This window comes from Peromyscus californicus, unplaced genomic scaffold (assembly GCF_007827085.1).
Source record: "Peromyscus californicus insignis strain IS unplaced genomic scaffold, ASM782708v3 Scaffold_19__1_contigs__length_69161282, whole genome shotgun sequence".
Taxonomy (NCBI): domain Eukaryota; kingdom Metazoa; phylum Chordata; class Mammalia; order Rodentia; family Cricetidae; genus Peromyscus; species Peromyscus californicus.
Genome location: NW_026294491.1, coordinates 6,534,483 through 6,556,463, shown reverse-complemented (window position 1 = coordinate 6,556,463; position 21,981 = coordinate 6,534,483). Strand labels below are relative to the sequence as shown.

The 21,981-nt window shown below is 52.9% G+C and overlaps 1 protein-coding gene and 1 long non-coding RNA gene across 4 annotated transcripts in view; both read left to right on the top strand.

Annotated features, from left to right (window-relative positions):
* Mdga1 (MAM domain containing glycosylphosphatidylinositol anchor 1) overlaps positions 1-7,821 on the top strand; it is a 61,278-nt gene extending 53,457 nt beyond the window's left edge. For 2 of the 3 annotated variants that reach the window (XM_052744481.1, XM_052744484.1), the window contains exons 15-17: positions 2,092-2,222; positions 2,423-2,531; positions 3,099-7,821. In XM_052744481.1, coding sequence (XP_052600441.1) covers positions 2,092-2,222; positions 2,423-2,531; positions 3,099-3,190 — 332 coding nt within the window. In that variant the 3' untranslated portion in view covers positions 3,191-7,821. The remainder of the gene's footprint in view (positions 1-2,091; positions 2,223-2,422; positions 2,532-3,098) is intronic. The other variant, XM_052744482.1, reaches the window with a different exon arrangement.
* A 7,946-nt stretch (positions 7,822-15,767) lies between these two features.
* On the top strand, positions 15,768-20,982 carry LOC128114022 (uncharacterized). The gene is made up of 4 exons (XR_008219712.1): positions 15,768-16,355; positions 18,379-18,463; positions 19,588-19,835; positions 20,750-20,982. It is a non-coding gene; the product is annotated as an uncharacterized LOC128114022 (long non-coding RNA).
* Positions 20,983-21,981: the final 999 nt, after the last annotated feature.

Here is a 21,981-nt window from a genome sequence, read left to right as displayed (position 1 = left end):
GACTGTGGGGGACGGGGGTTGCGTGTGTATGAGGATTGCGTGTGTGCGGGTCTGTGTGTGTGCACCTGCCTATGGAGTTCGGAGATCAACCTCAGACATCCACCCTCTGTCAAGTTCCATCTTATTTGCTTTTTGTTTTGTTTTGTTTTGAGGCAGAGTCTTTTTAAGTAGCCCTGGCTGGCCTGGAGCTCACTGTGTAGACCAGGCTGGCCTCAAACTCCCGGAGATCCACCTTCCTTTGCCTTCTGTGTGTTGGAATTAAAGGCCTGTGCCACCACATCCAGCCAACCTTAATTTTTGAGAAAGGGTCTGTCACTGAACCTGGAGCTCACTGATTCCACTAATGAGATGGCGTAGCAGTTTAAAAAATGCTTGCTGTTCTTGAAGAGGAACTGAGTTCAATTCCTGACACCCACATGATGGCTCAAAATGGTCTGTAACTCCTGTTTGGGGGCATCTGATGCCCTCTTCTGACCTCTGTTGGCATCAGACACACGTGTGGTGCACATACATACATGCAGGCCAACACTCATACACGTAAATTACAAATGAATAAATCCTTTTAAAAGATTGTTTTTGAGACAGGGTTCCATGTAGCCCAAGCTAAACAAAATTGTTTTGTAGTTGAGTGCTTATAAGGACCCTAAAAAATATTAGATCTGAGCCCTGCTGAAGCCAGGGTGGTCATTTCCTGTTCTGCTGGAACAAGTAGCCGCCCTCTTAGGGGCCCATGCCAGTCTGATGAGGCCCTGCCAGCCCTGAGCCTTTAGCATGTCCCCCAGGCCTGGCTCTGCTATGTCCCCCCCGCCAACACACACGCACTGTGCCTGGCAGCTTTGGGCACCAGCTGTCCCTAAACTTTGTGTCTCGTCGGCTCTCCTTGGTCTCAGCCAACTCCTTTCATCCAAGGCAGGTAACATTTGGTGACTCTCCCCGCAATGGGGGGAGGGAGGTGTCTGTCTAACTGGCGTCCCAGATGGTGCAGCTTTGTCTGTGGGCAACTCCATGGAAATGCCAGCCACCAGGCGCCTCTGAAGATGGATTTCCCTTTCCCGCAGAGCGAGGTCTCTTGTGCCATGGGAGTGGTGGAGAAGGGCTGAAGGGGACATTCAGGGGACACTTAGAGCATCTGTGTGACTTTCAGTAAGCTGCAACCCGCTGTTCTCCGAGCGCCCCTCAGCCCTCCTAGGGTCCAGATCCCCGGGGCTGCACCCATAGGCTACCGCCCTCTGAATCTTACCCTAACTGTATTCACCATAGCCATGGAGCCCCCAGACTGACGTCTTTAAATAAGCTCATCCTATGTTTCAGGGTTGTTTTTTCAGCTTCGTCCTACCATCAGTATCAGAGAGAGCGTGACTCGGAAGGCTAGCTTTACCCGATACGTAAGACCTCCAAATAGGGAGCTGGGGAGAGGGCTCAGCGGGTAAAGTGTTTTGCTGCTCAAGCATGAGGACCTGAGTTCAGATCCCCAGCACCCATGGAAAAGCTGAGTGGCAGTGCACATCTGTAACCCGATGGGGATGGGGAGGTGGGGACCAAGACAGGCAAATCCCAGGGGCTGTCAATCAGTGAGCTCCAGGGTCAGTGTCCAAAAAGATGCCAGGAAGATACCCAATGCTGACCTCTGGCCTACACACACACACACACACACACACACACACACACACACATAAATCTCTCTGTATATAATTTTAAAAACTTTACAATAAATTAAAAATGGTAAGCCCCTTTCTGCTCCCCAGTAACCACGTACCGTGTGGGTGTGCGTGCGCCTGTGCTCTGAGAATCCTGTCTGAACTGAGGTGAGGGATGTACCTGTTCTGGGATGGCGGTGTGTGTGTGTGTGTGTGTGTGTGTGTGTGTGTGTGTGTGTGTGTGTGTCCCCACCATGCACCTGGCCTGATTCATTGATTACATGGAAAAGAAAGAAAAAAAAGGAAGGAACTCTGCAAGCTGGTCTGGGGACAGGAACTGGCCCCATTATGCTGTGGGCAGTGGTGAGTGGGGGGGGGGAAGCCAGCTTAAGGGAGACAGGAAGGCCAGGATGTCAATGCCAGCCTCACCACGCTCTCCCATCTCCTGCCACAGGTTCCCTCAACCTTCTGGTGCGGTCCAGGAACAAAGGCACACTAGATACACACGCCTGGTCCCTCAGTGGCAATAAGGGCAATGTGTGGCAGCAGGCCCATGTGCCCATCAACCCCAGTGGGCCCTTCCAGGTGAGTTACTTGGTGAAAGCTGTTCCTAAGGCAGGTGGCTGCCCTGGACAGAAGCTCTTAGGGAGGTCCTGAGCAGGTTCCTGGGGGGTTAAGACAGGGGGTGAGGGGCTTCCAGGTAGCCTGAGGTGAAGGTGTGGGGAGGCTCTGGTGCCAGGCCCAACCTCCCCAACCCTTCCCCCTGCTCTCTGACCCCACCCCAGATTATTTTTGAGGGGGTTCGAGGCTCGGGCTACCTGGGGGATATTGCCATAGATGATGTCACACTGAAGAAGGGAGAATGTCCCCGGAGGCAGATGGATCCCAACAAAGGTATGTGACTTGAAGTGGGTTGGGGGATGGGGGGGCTGCTAGCGAGGGGTTTAGGATGCCTGGGTAACGAGGACTGCTCATAAGTGCCCACTTGGGCACTACCCTGAGTCAGGCTGTGAGGAAAATGGAGGACTGGCGGAGGCCACTGGCCCTGCCTAGCTTACTGCCTTGTCCATAGTATGTCCCGTGGCTCCAGTTGTCTGAGCAACGACTGTGTGCCGGGCACAGGGCAGAAACCTGCAGAGCAGGCTTCTCTTAATGCTCCTGGCAGCTCCCCGGGATATCAAATACTATCAGACCCATTTTGTAGGTGAAGAAACTGAGGCCCACTGAGGTCAAGTCCTTTGCTCTATCTTAGTGAGCATGAACAGCAGCACACCCAGTTAACCCTCATGAGTGTGTCTGCGTGAGCTAACTGTGTGAACTCCTGCCTTCAGGCTTCCTTCATCCCCTGAAGAGAAGCAGCGAAGTCGTGGGGCCTCTCACGGCCTATCTCTCTGTCCCCTCCCTACCCCTGCTGGAGCTAACCAGAGCCCTGGCCTGTTTCCTCTCTGTCTTGTGTCGCAGTGGTGGTGATGCCCGGCAGCGGAGCCCCCAGCCTGTCCAGCCGGCAGCTCTGGGGATCCATGGCCATCTTCCTCTTGGCCTTGCAGAGATGATGAGAGCTGTGTGGCCCCCTACCCCACCCCGCCCCCGGAACACCAAAGTGTCCACATCGTACCAAAGACTGACCCCCTGCCAGCCGGGGTGCCCAGGGGCGGGGCCGGCCCGCCAGGGAGGGGGCCTTCATTGGCTGCAAGGATGAACGGAGAACACGGACAGAGGCCAGGCCAGGCTCTGATGGTTGTTCAACACACGCACACACACACACTCACACACACACACACTCACACACACAGATCTATTAAAGCACAAGTTTCTATCCGACCTGCCAGCACCTTCTTTACTCTGGAGACAAGGGACGGACCTGGACGGCGTCTGACACCTCCGAGGACCTTGGTGCGACGCTGGCCTCGTCTGGACTGCACTGCACTGTTTCTGACCTTGCCCTGTCCCCTGACTGACTCAAGGTCGAACTCCAGCCCAGAGGCTTGCCAGAAGGGAGCCGGATGTGGGCACACACATCAGACTTGTGCTGCTCGGATGGAGGTCGCAGGGGTCAGAGGCAGGCCAGGTGGGACCTCTCTGAGAAAGGAAGGGGCACCTGCTGCATGCAGGCAACTGTCCCCAGAGTGTGGAGACAGGCTGGATGGTTGAGGTACCAGTCAACTCAGATCAACCTGTCCCTGAGATGTCACACTCCCCTCCCCACTGTGCCCACTTGGAAGGGACCCAGCACAGGACTTAGGGTATGTGCAGTGTGAGGACTGCACCTCCCATCCTGCCCCACTCCAGAGAGTCCCAGCTTGGGACTTCTGGAGAAACTGGTGGTGTGAGGAGTGTCCACGCCATGCTCCCTGGTAGGGCTTGGCTTTGAGAGGATCACAGAGTCTTCCCCTCCCCTCCTGCCTCTGTGATTCCATGTTCCCACAGAGAACCATGAACTCATGAGTGGAGTGGACCCCCTGTTTCTTAGGTATTTAGTCTGACAGGGAGTTCTGGAAGGAGGGGGCCATGGAGGATAGGACACTGTCTAGTCAGCTCTGGAGCTCTGGGGTGATGGATGGAGATGGCTGTGTCTTCTTATTCCCTGGGAGCTGGGAAGAGCTTTGTCCTTGGAGCTTGAAATTGATGGGATAGGATCTAGAATTTTCCTCTTTGTTCCTCTTTACCCCCTGCCCAGCTTCCATGGGAGAGCAGAATCCTAGCCCCTTCTTGAATGAGTCTATATACGCGCGTGTGATGTGTCTGTGTATCAGTGTCCACGTGTGTCTGTGTGTCTCTGAGTGTGTAAGAGTGTGTGTGCCCATCTGTGTCCGTGTGCCGCTGTGCACATCCCTGGACGGGAGTGTACAGGAGTATGAGGTTGAGCATAATAAGCCCAGTCCCCTCGGGTGACTGTCAGTGTGCATTTTCACCTTAGTGACATGGTACGTTTGTGGGGTGCTGGCCTTATTTACAGTCTTAGACTGCCTGCTGCAGCCTAAATCTTTCCTCTCCTGTGGATGACAAAGAACTTAGAGATGACCCTAGTGAAGGCTAGCCCCTTGGCCGGGGGTGCGGTACAGGGCTCTCCCCTGTGAATTTTGGGGGGACAGCCGCAGAGAAGAGGCTGGGACCCCAGCAGCACCACAGCACCAGGAGGTACCGTGAGGATCAGGATCCTTGCTGCCCAGCCCCCAACTCCACCTGGCCTACGTCATCATCGTCATCATCCTCCTCCTCATTATCACGGGCTGCTGGGTAGTCAGGCCAGGCTACAGCGGGACCTTCTGGTACCCAACCAGCGTGGCTGCCTTCCTGGCCCTTTGGAGGCCTCTGTCTGAAGTGAGTTTCTCTGGTCTCCAGGACACGCTTCCGTGGCATCTGCAGGTATTGCTCCTTAACTGTCCCATCTGTGAGGAGTCTGTTGCCCCAGCTAGACTGCGAGCCCCTCCCCCTGTGAGCCCCTCCTAAATTCTTGCTGGTGTAAGGGAGACTAAGGTGGGAACCAGGTGGAACGGATTCCATAAGCCAACGGTCCCTGGCCCTGAACCGACTATAGAACCGACTCTCCAGGGGTCTTTTAAAAGTACCAAGGCAGCCGGGCGGTGGTGGCGCACGCCTTTAATCCCAGCACTCGGGAGGCAGAGCCAGGCGGATCTCTGTGAGTTCAAGGCCAGCCTGGGCTACCAAGTGAGTTCCAGGAAAAGGCACAAAGCTACACAGAGAAACCCTGTCTCGAAAAACCAAAAAAAAAAAAAAAGTACCAATGCTTGGGCCTCAGCCCGGGGGTGAGGGTGAGATTTAATGGTGTGGGAATGCAGCCTGGCAGTAGAAACACTGAGAAGTCTCTTAGGACTCCCCAAGAGGGGAAGCTCGCATCCTCTCAACTCCAGGGCCCCTGGGCCAGTGCCATGCTGGAGAAAGAGCTCCACTTCTTCCTCCTTAGGGTTCCCACCCCACCCTAAACCTGCTCCCCCACATCTGTCCATTGTCCTGACTGTTCTGTTATGGTAACTCTGTATCTCAGAGCCAGACACAGGAAAGGTTCACAGTATGCATTGGTCCCATCCATATTCCAGAATCTTCCCTGTGGTGAGAGCAGCCATGCCTGAGGAGGTGTGGCCTGAGATCACAAAGCCTGTCTGCTAAGAAGCCTACCCTTGTGTGTGAGTGTGTAAGGCTGGGGTGTGCACGTCTATGTGAGGCCGTGGTGTGCAGGAGCTGTGATGTCAATGTGCGTGTGTACTGGAAGCACTTAGATGTGTGTAGGGCTGAGAACCTAATTATAGCTGTAGGGTAGGAACTGTGTGCACACGGATGCCTGTGATTCAGCATTCCTGTATGTATCCCTTGTGGGTCAGTGTTGGGACAGGTGACCTGTGAACACCCCAGTCCCGGGAGACCAGGCTGACGGGATCTAGCGTATCTCTTCAGTGGCAGCCTCACCCTCTGTGTTGAGGGAACTGAGGAAAATTGTGGCCTTAAAACAGGGATCCCAGAGCCAACTCTCAGGGTTCTGGGGCCCTTTTACCCCTGGCCCCTGCAGGTTAGTGTCTGGGGGGGAGAAAGGGATTCTTGGGACCAGGTACTGAATAGCAACCGCAGTCTCAGCTTGACTGTGCTGCTGCTGGGACCGCAGGGAAGCTCCCGGGGTTGCGTCATTCATCTGAAAAGCAAGCCTGCTCCTCCTGGCACATTCCTCCCATCACCCCCCTCCCCTTTCCCAGTCACTGTCTTTCTCCTGTTCTGTGGAAGTACCTGTTCAGGCTAGCAGAGCCAGGATGAGTCTTAGACATGCCGGCCTCTCATGGCGCAGATGCAGAAGCTGGAACGGAGAGGGGCGGGGCCGGTTCAAGCCTTGGAAGTCTAGCTACAGCCCTGGGGGCACCGTGCCATGGCCGCTGCTCCTGGGAACCGCTCACCTGACTGAATAGCCACAGGCGGCTGAGCGGAACTGACCCTTCTCGGGGCGCCATCGATGCTGCTGGGCCTGTCACACACGTGACAGGTGTCACGAGGATTTTTTTGAGAGAGAAACCGTCTCCCTGTCCTATTCTGGCCTCTTCTCCCAGGCCACAGTCACTCCAAGCCCGTGGACAGCACGCTGCCATTCTCTGTCAACACTGGTGGCTGCAGCCACTGCTCCTCCTCCAGGCTCCAGACAGAGGAGACTTTGTTTCCCCACTGCTGTCTGCACAGGAGGCTGGGCTGGGAACCAAGGCTAGCAGATGCTGGTGTCCTCATCCTCCTGACATCCTCCCCAGGACCAGAAAGGCTGCAGAGGACGTGCAGTGTCCTTGGGTTTTCCTCTGCATGGACAGCTCCATGGGGCTGGTGGGGGGTGGGGAGGGGGTGCCCAGGGAATGTCCTAGGAGTGTGATGAGTGAACCTGTGCTTGAGAGTTCCCACAGGCCATTGGCTGAGCTCAGATTCTGGCTGCCTTCTGTTCTGTCAGTGCTGTGTGTGTGCATGTGTGCGTGTGTGTGTGTGTGTGTGTGTGTGTGTGTGTGGTGTGTATGGGCAGAAGGACCACTCTTTTCTGGAGACCTCTTGACCCTTAGCACTGGAAGGGACCTTAGAGGCATCTAACCCGGTGTGCCCATTGTACAGGTGAGAAAGCTGAGGTTCAGAGAGAAGGCACCACCTGCCTATCCCCATCCCTCTCCCTTCCATGTGTGGCCAGCCTTCATTGCCCAGGGGCCCTGTTAGAAATGCTCTCCCTCCTAGCACCTTCTTGCTCTCCATCCAGACACCCCCATTCCCCACCCCCATCTCAGCCCAGTTGGACAGGAGGGGGACGGCTCCAGGGCATCCCCAAGCACCACCACTCCCTGCCCCAGGGCAGCCTGCTCATCAAGTCCTTATCCCCAGCCCATAAGGGACAGGAAAGAGGGGACTGTTCCAGCCCTGGGGCCTCATAGATGGGAGGAAAGCCAACCCCTCCCTATATGCCCGGGCCCATATGTCTGCCCCGCCTACCCTGCTACTGAGGTAAAAGCACAACAGGAGACCCCCACTCACGGGTGACATGCCTTGGGGTCGTCTTGGGTCTCACGACCTTGCCTCACCCCTTCGCCTTGTTCTCTGTCTCCACCCAGCCTCTGTTCCCCCCATTGCCCACCTTTCTCTCTCCCATGAACCCCAAAATGTAACCTCTAGCTGCGGCCGCGGTTGTTTCAATCAATAAAGATGCAGTGTTCTAGAACTCAGGGCCAGCCTGCGTGTGTTGGGCTTCAGGGAGGGAGGGCGAGGTGACAGGCTGGGCAGGGGCAGCCTTGCTTCTCTTTGCCGCCCGTCACCCGTGACCTAGACAGAGGGTACCTATGTCCTGTCCGCCCACAGTGAGTCCTTGTTCCTGTTCCTTCATCACACGGACACAAGCACCATGGTGATGGCACGGAGTCTCCCATCTGGCGGGAGAGGTAGACATGGAGCTCTAAGACTGACGCCAGGAAGTAGATCGTGGAAGCAGGGGGCTGGCGAAGAGAATGGGGGTCCGGGGCTTCGGACATTTAGTTAAGCGTGGAGCATGCTTGCAATCCCAGAACGCAGGAAGCTGAAGCAGGAGGATCTTGAGTTCGAGGCCAGTCTGGCCTACATCAGAATGAATTCATGGCCAACCTGAGCAGTTTAGTGAGACCCTGTCTTTTTTTTTTTTTTTTTTTGAGCTGAGGACCAAACCCAGGGCCTTGTGCTTGCTAGGCAAGCACTCTGCCACTGAGCTAAATCCCCAGCCCCAGAGACCCTGTCTTAAAATAAAATGTTTTTTTAAAAAAAAATAGCATGTGTTGGGGGGGCCGCTGAGAGAAGGTTCAGGTGCAAGACCTCGCACTGCTCTTGCCGAGGACCCAGGTTCAATTCCCAAGCATGGGATGGCTGATAACCACCAGGAACTCTAGCTCCAAGGGATCTGGTGCCCTCTTCTGGACTCTGCGGGCACCTGCACTCACATGTGCACATACTCACACATAGACTCACACATGTGCATAATTAAAAATAATTTTTTAACACTGGGATATAGCGCGGTGATATTTGGGGGCACTTGCCCCAAATCATTACACGCCTGTCTTTCCTATTGTCCAGGTGCCTCAGATTGCTAGGACTTCAGAGCCGCGAGGTCTGTCACAGTCACTTCTGCTTCTTCCTCAGCTCTCCTCAGGAGAAGTGGGCTTGCTGAGGTCACAGGACAGCCAGTGGCGAGGGGAACCCATACTGCTGGGGGTGTTTGAGGGACAACGGCCACATCTGGATGGGTGTCAGGATGGGGACTGTAGTGAGACGGAGCAAGCGGCTGGAAGATTCTGTTTGTTACTTGGTTGCAATGACTGAGGGGGTTAGAGTCACCAGGCCCACGTTTCACACGGGGAAACTGAGGCTGCGCAAGGCAACAAGCTGAGGACTCTCTGCCTAGACCCCTTCTTATGGACACACCTAGCTAGAGACTTATAGCTTGGGTAGTCTGGCTCACAAGGAACTAGAAGATTTAAACTCTCTAGAGATACACACACACACACACACACACACACACACACACACGCACATGCACACGTGCACACACACACACACACACACACACACACACACACACACACACACACACAGAGCAAGAGAGACAGACTCCGAAATACCAACACGAGTTGAGTTGTGACAGAGATGGTGTGCTGTGCTTCATGGGGTTCTGGGTTCAAGGTTGGACTAAGAGCTGAGTCCATCAGCTATAGAAACCTCTAGCTCCTGCTGTGAGGTAAAGATGGCCGGAAATCCCTCCTTCCGTCTCCAGTGGAGAGGCCGAGCCTGACCCCCTTCTCCTCCAGTCTGCACTGGTCTTAGCGATCTTTTTTCACAACTGAATGCGACTTTCCAAGCTGTCCTATCCCAGGGCCACCATGCACCCGACTCTACTGAGACTACCAGGAAGCAGGAAGTCCCCCCACCCCCACCCCCGGCCATCCCAGCTGGGCCTGGCCTGCTAACCATTTCCACCAAAGCGCCAGAAGATGTGGGCGTGGAGCCATTTGGACTCCAGACCGGCCATTACTCCAGCGGGTGCAGCACAGAACACATCTGCCTGAATTTCTGACCAGCTCATCATGGGACATGAGGTAGGGGCTGGTCCACTTGTTACAAGCGCAAGAGTTAACCTGGCCTGAATGATTCGTCATCTGCATCCCACCACACCCCCAACGGAGCGTATCCCACCCACACAGTTCCTCTCCTGACTCATGTCAGCTCCCTCAGAACTTTAGCCAAGCGGGTACCAGGACCTCGGCTCCCTTTCTCCCGCAGGAGCTTCCCGTGGCAGCTGCCAGCATCCACTGACTCAGCCTCTCAAGAGAAGTGGCTGCTGGCCTGACTCCTGTACTGCTGTACATCCAACCGCACACACACACACACACACACACACACACACACACACACACACACACGAGTTGAGTAACCTGTTGACTAGCTGCCCACTGTCATGTACCACCTCTGAGCTAATCAATTGGGCTGAAGGAAGGGGTCATAGGTATACAACATGGCTAACATGCAGGCTGCCATTTTTAGAGAGCTTGTGGGTAGACCCACTTCAAGAGGCAGGGGGCAGGGGGCTCCCATGAGTCCTTTCTTTTCCACCCTTCCTAAAGTGGCCATCCATTCCAGGGTCACTGTTATGTGGTGTGTGCACCACGAAAGTCCTCCGGTTGACCTTGGCCGAGGGCTCCAGGTCTCGATGTCGGGATCCAGGTAGGTGAGGTCACATGCAGAAGCACAAACAGAAGTCTTCTGTTTGCTCTTGTTAACTGATGAGTGAGAGACTCTGAGGAGGGGCAACCTACATGTCTACTGACCTCAGAAAGGGAGCCCTCAACAGACCAAAGAAGCCATTGGACTAAGATCCAATTTGGAGAGGCAATGAGGTTTTTGTTTGTTTTGGGGGGCTACTAACAGGAGTGTGGGCGAGAGGTTACTTGGAGGAGCAGGCATGACTCAGAAGCAGCTGCATCACCAAAAAGCTCTCCTCCAAACTGCTGATGACTCAAGTAAGTTGCAACCTGGGAGTTCTCGGCACAGCGTACAGGCAGCTCCACGGTCCAAGAAAATCTCCCCTCTGCAGCAGCTGGGTCGAGTCTCCCCCGAGATTGTGTGCTGTTTCTATAAAGCTGGCAAGAGCTGTTGAGAATCTTGCAAGTTTCGCTTTTCCCAGACATGCTCCCTCCCTTTCCTCCTGAACCTCATGGGCCTCCCCATCCCTCCTGGAGGGGATGTTCTAGTTCTGAGGAATGGGCCACACAGCTGACTGTTTTAATTCTGTATTGCAGATAAGGACAACCAGGTTCAGAAAGGTGAGGTGGTCACCAAAGTTCGTAAAAATCAGGAGGGGAGGCTCTGGAGAGACATCCAGAAGTTTGGCTTTCAGTACGGAGTTCCTCCTGTTCCTGGTGGCCTGCTCTGTGCTCCCTCCTGGGGACTGCCATATCTTGCTAACCAGCTCATCCCCAGGCGCCCGGGAAGCCAGTCCTTCCCGTGGGGCTTGGGCTCCAGCCTCTGCGTTGATGGAACTGTCCCCGCTCCTGCTTTTCTTTTTCTAGCATCCTGACCTTTTTGCATACGTCCTTTGTTGAAAGCTCCACTCACACCTTTTTTAGAAAGAGGCTGAGTAAAAATAAATCCAAGGAAAAAGCCGACACACTTCTCCTTGAAGTCACCCCAAACCCAGGCAGAGGCCTCCCTCCAGCCGGCTTCTCACACCTCCAGCTTCCAGATCCATCTTTCCTGGGCATGCAGCCTGTCAGCACCCAGTGTGGCTTCCTGCCCTGAGGTCAACTTGGCAGCTCCCTCAGATGCAAATCCCTGATCCATCATCATCCGGACTCTTCAGCTGTTCAGATCTTCTCTAAAGATGGCGGGGGTGGGGAGTGGGGTCTTCCTGCTCCTCTCAGTTACCCTGTGGCCAGTCGGAGCTCAGGTGCATGGATTCTGCACTTAGGAGCCTCACCCAGTTGTGCCAGCTGCACTGAGCAGGGCTCTGCCCTCAGATCTTATCCCTCACGGCCATCCAGCTACACTCACTCTCACCTGAGAGATGGGGAGAAAAGAGTTGAACATGAATGGGGGGGGGGGGCCGGGGTGCTGAGAGGGCAGCGCCAGTACAGTGGGTATTCTCTGGTCAGAAGCATCCGAAATATAGAAATGAGAGAGAATGGCCAATTGGAAAACAGCATGCTGATTACCACTTCATTCATGTGTGTAAATGTGTTCATGTGTATGCAGGTGCACACGTGTGTGTTGCTACGTGGGTGGGTGGGTGTGCGAGGCCAGAGGACGGCCTCGGGTGTCATTCCTCATGTACTGTCCACTGGTTTGGTTTGGTTTTGAAGATAGGAGCCTGCCCAGAAGGCTAGGTTGGATGGCCAGAGAGCTTAAGAAGTCCTCCTGTCTCTGCCTCCCCGGTGAGAGGGTCACAAACTCATGTCAGCACACGAGGCTGCTGTCACCTGTCTTCTGGGGAGTGAACTCACGTCCTCAGGGTTGAAGAACAGGTACTTAACTCAGCCATCTCCCCAGCTATCATCTCATGTTTATACAAAAATATCTGTGGTGCTGCGTGTGTGTGTGTGTGTGTGTGTGTGTGTGTGTGTGTGTGTGTGTGTGTGTGTCCCAAGTCCTAAGACTCTTCCCTGGCATGTGAACACTGGTTCTCACAATGGTGAAAATTCAGAGACCCTGAGTCAGCCCTAGGCCTTCTGCATTATCTGAACACTTCTAAATGAACATGTATGATTTTTAATAACCAAGAAGAAAGTCTTATTTCCCTGAGAAAACAAAAGTCAGAAGTCATCAAGGACTATAGATTAAAAAGTAAAGGTCACCTTCTGTTCTTCATATTATTTCCATAGCTTAGACATCTCAGAGTTTGGGAAGAGGCTTTGAAATGAGATCTTTTCTTCCTAATTTATTCAAAGAAAAAATACTCATGCAATTGGGAGGGAAGACCAGAAGAAGGGGTATGAGCCAGGTGTTTAATTAATTAATTAACTAATTAATTGTCTGTGTGTATACATATGAGCACAACATGCATGTGGAGATCAGAGGACACCTCTTGGATCAGTCTCCCCTTCCATCATGTGGGATCTGGGGATTGAACTCGGGTCATCACGCTTGGTGGCAAGAACCTTTACGCTCTGAGCCGTCTCATAAACCCCCTTGAGCCAAGTAAGAGAAACCTCAGAAGCCACAAATTCCAGGAGAAATACTAACATGCAATGTTATGTCCAAAGTGGCGTGCATGTGTGTGTGAGAGACAGAGGGAATGCAAAGGTGTGCATGTGCATGTATGCACGAACATGGGTGAGTGTAGTAATGTGCATGTATGCACGAACACGGGAGAGTGTATTGCACACCCACCTATGATGCCTGAAGCTGCATTTCCCCTCCAATCAGTTGTAAAGCACGTGAGTAATTAAATACCCTGGGGTGGTGGTTGCTACCATCAGAGGAGCAGCAGCCCGGGAAGGTGTGGTGTGGGGACTGCAGCTCCTACACTTTCCTCACTCTTCATCTTCCTCATCGGCCTCTAGCATCCTCACCCAGAGTTGAGGCCCCAGTAGGGAGACTGAGGTCTGGTGCCTGGGGAGGAAGACAATGATGTGATCAGCCAGGACTCCTGTACCCTGTCACTTCCTCTAAGCCTCCTTGTACCCTCTCTCTTTTGGCTGACGGGTACCACAGCCCTTAGCCCCAAGAAAGGAATGGGAGGTAAGGATCAGTCAGCTGTTACTCTGGCCCACGAGCCCATAAACTGGACCGCCTGGAAACAGAAGAATCGCCCACCATTCTGCTTTCCTGGGAGGCTGTATTAGGCCCCCTCTCCAGACAGGACTCTCGGAGTGAGAAGAGTCGCTTACAGGGAGGTCACACAGCTGTAGAGGCTGCTGCTGGGATTCTGAGTCAGACTTCGTACCCCACCACCTGTCCATCATTCTTTGGATCACTTTATGCCCAAGTAAACAGGCTTTGAATGTAATAGCTGCCCATGTCAGTGGCTCCCTGAAGGGAGAGAAATGGAAATCACATGCTTGCTGATGGGGGAGGGGTCGGGGGGCATCCTGAGGGAGTTTGGGGATCCGAGGAAGGATGGAGAGCTCTTTGGGAACTTGTGTCCAGTCCAGGGAGAAGGAGCGGGTGGGGACAGCAGGTCCTGTGTAGCTCTCTCTGCCAGACTGAAAGGCTAAGAGGGAGGGCTCATGAAACTCACAAGAAAGTTGTAAGAACTCAAAAAAAAAAAAAAGCCGGGCGGTGGTGGCGCACACCTTTAATCCCAGCACTCGGGAGGCAGGTGGATCTCAGTGAGTTCGAGGCCAGCCTGGTCTACAAAGTGAGTTTTAGGATATCCAGGACTGTTATACAGAGAAACCTTGTCTCGAAAAACCAAAACCAAAAAAAAAAAAAAAAGAACTCAGAAAAAAGTGACAATACTCGTGAGGCCCCTATCTACAGTTACATAAACAATGAACGGTACTGGGGAGAGGAGACTCTTCAGTGGAACTGCCTACAAGTTGGGCAGGGAGCTCCTGTGAGCTGTCACCCTTGCTGGGGTGAGCACCTTTGAGTCACCCATGCTCCAGTTCACCACATAAGACTTGGTGGCATCATTTCTTTGATCTGTTGGCTGTGCCCTACCTGGAGTGAACAGATATTTGTCTCCATCTCCCCAGGGACAGTCAATCATACAACAGCAGGCCTTAGGAGGAGATGGGGAAGTTTCCAGAACATTCCAGGCTTCCACACACATTTATTTTGTCTTATCCTGGTAGGAGGATCTTCTTTTCCATCAACCTCATATCACTGTGTAGCTTGGCCAGATGTTATATCAGGTCAAGCTCCCGCCATAGCTTGGGAAGAAAGTCTGTTAGCCCCTCAACTTTCCCATCCTGTACATGGCAGGCTCCATGCCTGCCGCCGACAGAGCTCTTGCGGCCCACTGCTGGCCTCCGCCTCAAGAGGTTCAGAGAGGGTATCAGGATTTCCTGGAGGAAGACTGGAGAGAGGAGGCCTAGACAAAGACTGGACCCTGAAGGAGTGATATGCACTAAGTTACTTGTCTGGTGTGAAGATGGCTGACTGGTCCCTCAAGGCCCAATTTCCTGTGAATTAGGAAAGAGTCTATAAACTTAAGGATTATTCCTGTTCAAGTGATCAATGAAAGGAGAGAGTGGGGTATTCCTAAGGAATGCTAAGAAAGAGAAGGGACGCTGTAGTTGGTTTTTATTTTTATTTCTTTAACTCTTTGGGGCCCTCCATCCAGCTCCCAAATAAATACATAGAGACTTATTCTTACTTATAAATGCCCGGCCTTAGCTTGGCTTGTTTCTAACCATCTTTTCTAACTTAAATTATCTCATTTCTCTTTAACTATGTTTTGCCTCTAGGCTTTTTGCCTTTATTTTTATATCTTTCTTTCCTCCTTACTCCGTGGCTGGCTGAGTGGCTGGCCCCTGGCTTCCTCCTCTCCTTCTCCTTTTCTTGTTCCTCCCTCTTCTCTCTCAAGCCTGGATTTCTCCTCCTATTTATTCTTTCTGCCTGGCAGCCCTGCCTAGCTTTCTCCTGACTCACTATTGGTCGCTCAGCTCTTTATTAGACCATCAGGTGTTTCAGACAGGCACAGTAACACAGCTTCACAGAGTTAAACAAATGCAACATCGAAGAAGAATGCAACACATCTTTGCATTGTTAAACAAATCTTCCACAGCATAAACAAATGTAACACATCTTAAACTAATATTCCACAACAGGACACCTACTAAAGGTCCAGGAGAACCCCAACATTCATCTCTGTTTCTATTGATATAGCTGAACCTGTTGTCTCCACCCCCATGCTGGGGAGCCCCACTACCCAGGCCTAGGTGGGATACAATTGACCTCCTCCTTCTTCCCACAATCATCCCCTGAAGTGGACCCCACCCTCACTGGTAGGAGGGCAGGTGACTGGACCCAGGGCTTCAGCTGAATTGGTCCAGTGGGAAGGGGGGAGTGGAAGGGGGAAGTGGAGAGGGGGGAATGGAAAGAGGGAGTAGAGACGGGGGAGTAGAGGAGGGAGTGGAAGGGGGGAGTGGAGAGGGGGGATATGGGCCAGAGCAACCAACAGAGTGAAGCTCTGCACTAATCAGGCTTGAGCTCTGGGCTCTGGGCCCGGGGCGGGTATCTGACTCACGCCAGCAGCATCAGGCTAGAGAGGAACAGCCGCCAGAGATCCATCCGGCTGGGGCCTGAGGCAGTGGACCTTGGTGGAGAGGGATTGTAAGGGTTCCTCCGGCTAAGGCAGATATGCCTTCATGATGTCCCAGGGGCAGCAGGCCCTCTGTCCTGAGTGTGTGAGAGGCCTGGATCCTGAAGGTCATTGACCTTGCCCTGGACTCGTTCTTGGAGAAGAAAACAGGATGGGGCTGGGTAGGGTCCATCCTGGGACCCAGTGATGCATGCCAGGCTCACTGCTGTGCCAGGTGGCCTCCAAGCTCCCACCACACTCCCTCCAACCTTCTGCATCCTGAAGATGCTGCAGTCTAGGGCCTGGACTCTGGGAGAATGGTCAGGAGCCTTGCCCTGCCCCTGAATATGCCAGAGGACTCTGAGGAACTCCGGATTGCAGTTCCTGACTCACTCTGTGGAGACCATGATTCTTCCTCGAGATCAATCTCCAATCCAATTTTGGAAACACAGCAGGACAGATAGTAAGGATCAAAAGACACTTGCTGATGGGTAAGTGATTCGGGGGAGTAGCTATGTCCTCAAAATACTCGGGACTCATTATAACTGAGGGAAGGCTCCAAATACAGTATGGGAGATTACAGAGGTGTGTCTTCCGCCCACAGGCCAGGGTGTGCTGAGATCAAACTGTCTCCCTCAGACTGTAGCTCCCTGAAGACTGGCCATGTCCCCCTGGAGCCCTCTGAGGACAGGCCATGTTACCCTCAGCCTGGGTATCTCTGAGGACAATCCGCCAGGGGCTCCCTAATGCCACATCTCCCTCAGATTGAGGATGTGTCTCCCCCAGATTGGGGTCTCCTGAGGATGGGCCATGTCCTCCCCAGAATGAGTCATATCTCCTTGGGGGCCCCCCAAGGACAGGCCATGTTACCCTCAGACTGGGAACCTCGGAGGACAATCTGTGTCCCTTTCGGACTGATGCTCCTGCACGAAACATCTTCTGTGTGCCTTTCAGATGTAGAACATTCTCTTGGGCTCCGGCGTGCGATGCTGGGTAAAGCCTTGTTCTCGCATTCCCCCACCCCCGCCCCCCTCTCCGGAGCACTGGCTGTGGCAGTACTGCAGATGGCATCTCCTAATGCTCGTGGGTGTTTAAGCGCCCTGGGAGTAAAGTTTAGCCTCATTACAGCTTGTTTGAGAGAAGAGCCAATTAGAGAGGCAATTTTCCTTGAGCAGTCTGAAGAATGTGTTGATATGCTAGCCGGTCGGATGGGAAGCCGGTAACCTTCGTCATCTCTGTAGGCCTAATGGTGGCCCTGACTGCTCCCTCACACACCTCTAGGAGTCTCCTAGCCACTGGATTTGGGCCGATGGTAGGAGAGGAACCTTGAGTCCCAGGCCTCCTGAGACCTCTGGTCTCCAGAGGTTACCCTGACCCATCTCTCTCCATTAACTTCACACAGGCTTCTTTCATCCTGGTGTGTTCCTTGCCGTGGGGAAACCTCACTGCTAATTACCTTCTTTGGGGCTAAATGTCTTTCTATTGAATTATTTGTGATGAAGGAAGATGGGAAGTGCCCTTAGGAAGAAGTCGGAGCCCCCTCCCCCACTTCACTGTCCCATCCAGGAAGTTCTGTGCCTTCTGTCGTGGGCAGATGGAGGGAAGACGCTGTTCCAAAGCTCAGTGTTGGCCAGGGTACTCTGAAAAGCAAATGAAAGGAGCCTGACTGGAGCCACCGAGGTAACACAGAGGGAAGGACTCCAGGTCTCTCAGAATCAAAGCCGGGGGAGGGGAGTGAAGCTGGAGCCCAGAGCTCTGCACAAACCAGAAGTTGCTCACTCTTCTCTGGCTTTTGAATTAGTGTGATCTCTAGGCCCCTCTCCCTCACAAGGCAGCCACCTCTCCTCTCTGCCTCTCCACTCACAGCCTTTCCACTCCCAGGGAAGAATGCTGATTGGCCCAACTTTGGGCACCTGATCATACCTCAGGGGGTGGGGATCCCTGAGAAAGGCCCCATGCTGGAATCAGAGCTAGCCTGGTGAGTCCATGCCAGGGAGAGGAGAGCCTGGAAGGACGGCAGGGTGGCCATCCATCATGGGGACAGGTGCCTGCCATCCTGTCACACAATGCATCTTGAAACAGGCACTAAAAAGTCCTTGTCACTATCACCATGATTTATAGGCGAGGCAGCCAGGACTCAGAAAGTTGAAGAGCTTTGCCTAAATGAGAGAGCCAGGACTTGAACCTCAAAACTTTGGGCAACAGGAGTTGGGGAAAGAGGAAGGCATAGTCCATCTGATGCGATAAAGCTTGGGCACAGGACATGGAACTCCCAAACCCAGGCAATCGGCACACAGGATCTGAAGCTGAGTGCGCAGAGCTCACAAGGCTGCTAGAGCTGAGCAGGGCCCCTCAGGACTCGGTGTGGCTTAAATCTGAAGTGTCCCCCATGTGCTCTTGGTCCTCAGAGGGTGGCTCTGTTTGGGAAGGCTGTGCAACCTTTAGAAGGTCGAGCATGGCTGGAGGAAGTAGATCACTGGGCACCATGGGCCTCTATTTCCTGTTTGCTCTCAGCTTGCTGATGGCGGACAGTGTGACCGGCTACCTCTCCCTTCTGCTGCCTTGATGGAGTGTATTCCTTCTCCAACCTCGGACCAAAGTAAGTCTACCCTTTTTTTTTTCAGATTTATTTTGTGTGCATGAGTTCTTTGTCTGCATGTATGTCTGTGCATAACATGCATGCCTGGTACTTAAGGAAGTGGTAAGCCTCTATGTGGGTGCTGGGAATCGAACCTGGGTCCTTTGCAAGAACAACAAATGCTCTTCACCACTGAGCAGACTCTCCAGCCCAAGCCTGACCTTCTTGAGGTTATGGTTAAAGCAATGAACACAGCCGGCAGGCTTCCTAGAGGAGGCAACATCTGCAAACAGCTGGAATCGGGCTGGTGCACCACAAGGATAAACGGGAAGGGAAGGGTAGGCTCCCAGAGCATCCTGACCAGTAACCACAGTGGGAGGTTGGGCAGCTAGGGCCAGAAAGGTGGACATGGAAACCATAAGCAGGGTTGGACTTCACAGTGCTGGCACAAGGGTGTTGGGGAATATTATTTTCAGGTGTGTTACTTTTCTTTATGTTGCATTTGCTTAACTCTGTGAAGCTGTGTTACTGTGACTGTCTAAAACACCCGATGGATCTAATAAAGAACTGAATGGCCAATAGCAAGGCAGGAGAAAGGATAGGCGGGGCTGGCAGGCAGAGAGAATATATAGAAAAAAACTGGGAGGAACAAGGAAAGTAGCCAGAGAAGGAGGAGGACTTCAGGGGCCAGCCACCCAGCTACACAGCCAGACACGAAGTAAGAAATAGAGAAAGGTATACAGAAATAGAGAAAGGTATAAGGTCAAAGGTAAAAGCTAGACATGATAATTTTTTTTTTTTTTTTTTGGTTTTTCGAGACAGGGTTTCTCTGTGTAGCTTTGCGCCTTCCCTGGATCTCGCGCCGTAGACCAGGCTGGCCTCGAACTCACAGAGATCCGCCTGCCTCTGCCTCCCGAGTGCTGGGATTAAAGGCGTGCGCCACCACCGCCCGGCAAGACATGATAATTTAAGAAAAGCTGGCTAGCAACAAGCCAAGCTAAGGCCAGACATTTATAACTAAGAATAAGCCTCTATGTGTGATTTATTTGGGAGCTGGGTGGCAGGCCCCCCAAAAGAGAAAAAAACAATCAACAGCATGAGGACACTGTGCATTTTTAAAAATTAGTTTCTTTAATTTTTGCCAGTGTGTATGTGGGGCCGAGCCTGAAGGTACACACAGGTGCAAGTACCTGCAGAAGCCAGAAGAGGGTGTTGGATCCCCTGGAACTGTGAGCTGCCTGATGTGGGTGTTGGGACCAGAACTCAGGTCCTCTGGAAGAGAAGCCAAGAGCTCCTAACAGCTGAGCCGTCTCTTCAGCACACCCCCTCCGAAATCCTGCAAGCTGTGGGGTTTTAATGGAGGTATTGACAGGAGAGAGAACACTTCCAGAGGGTGAGTCTCAAATGCTTATTGAGCACAACACTCCACAGCCCAGACTAAAAGTAGGGGCAAAGTAGTTGGGGTCAGGCTTTCTGTTGCCCCATCCAAGGCAGAGCAGGGCTCACTACCTTAAGAGAGCTGCATGAACTGCAGAAGTAGGCATACCATGGGTGCTCAGCAAAGAGGGCACCAAAAGCCTGTAGGGGACATTTCAAGTTCAAATCAGAACAAGGAGTGACATTTGATTTACCTGAGCACAAGCGATGTTAGTGCGGTCAGAACTCCTGTGGGTGTGGGTGTGTGTGAACATAGGTGTGTGTGCACATGGAGACCCAAGGTTGATGGCAGAATCATCCTCAAAAGCTCGCTCACTCACAGAGATAGGGTCTCTCAGTCAAACCCAGAGTTCATGGATATAGGTAGTCTTGCTGGCCAGCTTGCTCTGGGACGCCCCTGTCTCCACCTTCCAAGGCTACCACACCCGCCCAGAATTTTATGTGGGTGCTGGGGATTTGAACTCTGGTCCTCACGCTTGCTTTGCAATCGTTTTAACCATTAAGCAATCTTCCCAGCCCTTTGCCACTCTTTGAGAAGACAATTTTGAAGAATGAGCACCTTCTCTGTACCACTGTCATAAAAAAGCAACGTTGTCTGAGTCATCAGTGCGCAGTATGGCTTTCTATATTTTTCGCAAATATGCAAAAGAAGAAGCCAAGACCCTGAGAATTAAGGGGACATGTCCAAGGTCACACAGCCAGAAAACGAGAGAACTTAGTTCTACTTATTTCCTAGAGCCAATGTCTCCAACCCTCAAGCCCTGGGACCCCGCTGGGCATGGACGGATCCCCAGGCAGAGGGTGGGGTGTGGGACTGTGTCTCTACCATTAGACTCACTGATAGGTGTTTCATCCTCCCTTTGCTTTTAGGGGGTCCTTGTTCAGGGTTCAAATCCTTCAGCTCTGCACTGGGTAACAGGAGAGAGAGGCCCTGCATAGGCTGCCTCGGGGGACCTGGGTTCACGCCAGGCACCAGTAGCTTCCTGGGCATCTCTCAGAGGCGACTCCACAGCAGCGGACAGCCTGCTAATTAGGACACGCTCTTTATGACTTTGTATTCCAAGATGTCATTTACTAGACTCGGGGTTGGGGGGGGTGGGAGTGGAGAAGACATACACAGTTGTTTTTAATTACATTTGGTTTGCTAATTTCTGATAGAAAATAAATATTTACCGAGAGCCATATTTCTTCATTTCACGCCGGCTGACTCTCAGAGTTTATCGGGTGCCCAAACAGGCACGCCCGCTCACCTCCCCCCTCGAGTCCCCACCCCCTTGCTGGAGTCACACTCTAGAGCCTGAAGAAGTGGGTAGGGAGGGGGAGAGAGGGGGGAAATAGAAAGGTGGAGACGGGTCAAGTTCAAGTGTGGACAGTACCATGAGTCTGAGGCCGTGGAGATGAGGCCTCCTTCCCAGTCTCTTGTGTGGTGGCCGTAGCAGAGAGGTCGGAAGGCAGGGTGGCCTCAGCCCTGACATGTCTTCCCAGGTCTGTCCACACAATGGGCCACCTCGAAGGATGTGCAGTCTGCCATGTGCTAGGATGCACTCACTCTGGCTTCAAGGTGGTCCTTCTGAGGACCAGGCTCATGACGGGTGGACGGAGTTTAAAAAGTGGTTTTGTCAACTTTCTTCAAATGACCTTTGCAAGGCAATAGGAGGAGAGAGCACAGGGGGAGAGGGAAGGTCTGGGGGAGGGGAGCACCTTGTTGGGGGCGGGGCGTAGGATGTGGCTAAAGAACAAAACAGACACTTCTGTGTGGTTATGTGTTCAAAGGCACATGTGTATGCAGCTAAGTCTACACATGGGCTTGTAGAGGTGAAGGCTGCTGGTCAATTCTTCCAGAACCACTCACCTTGTGTTTTGCTTTTAAATTGTGTGAGTGAGTGCTTACGTACACTAGAGTCCAGAAGAGGCCACTGGATCCCCTGGAGAAGGAGTTACAGGCTGTGTGAGCCACCTTGTAGGTACTGGGAACTGAACTTGGGTCCTCGGCAAGTGCGGTAAAGTGATGCCTATCCCTTCTCCTGAGGTCCCGATGACAAACTCCACCAAAGTTCACCCTGGAGAACCAACGAATTGATTGGGCTTCCTTGCAAAACCTA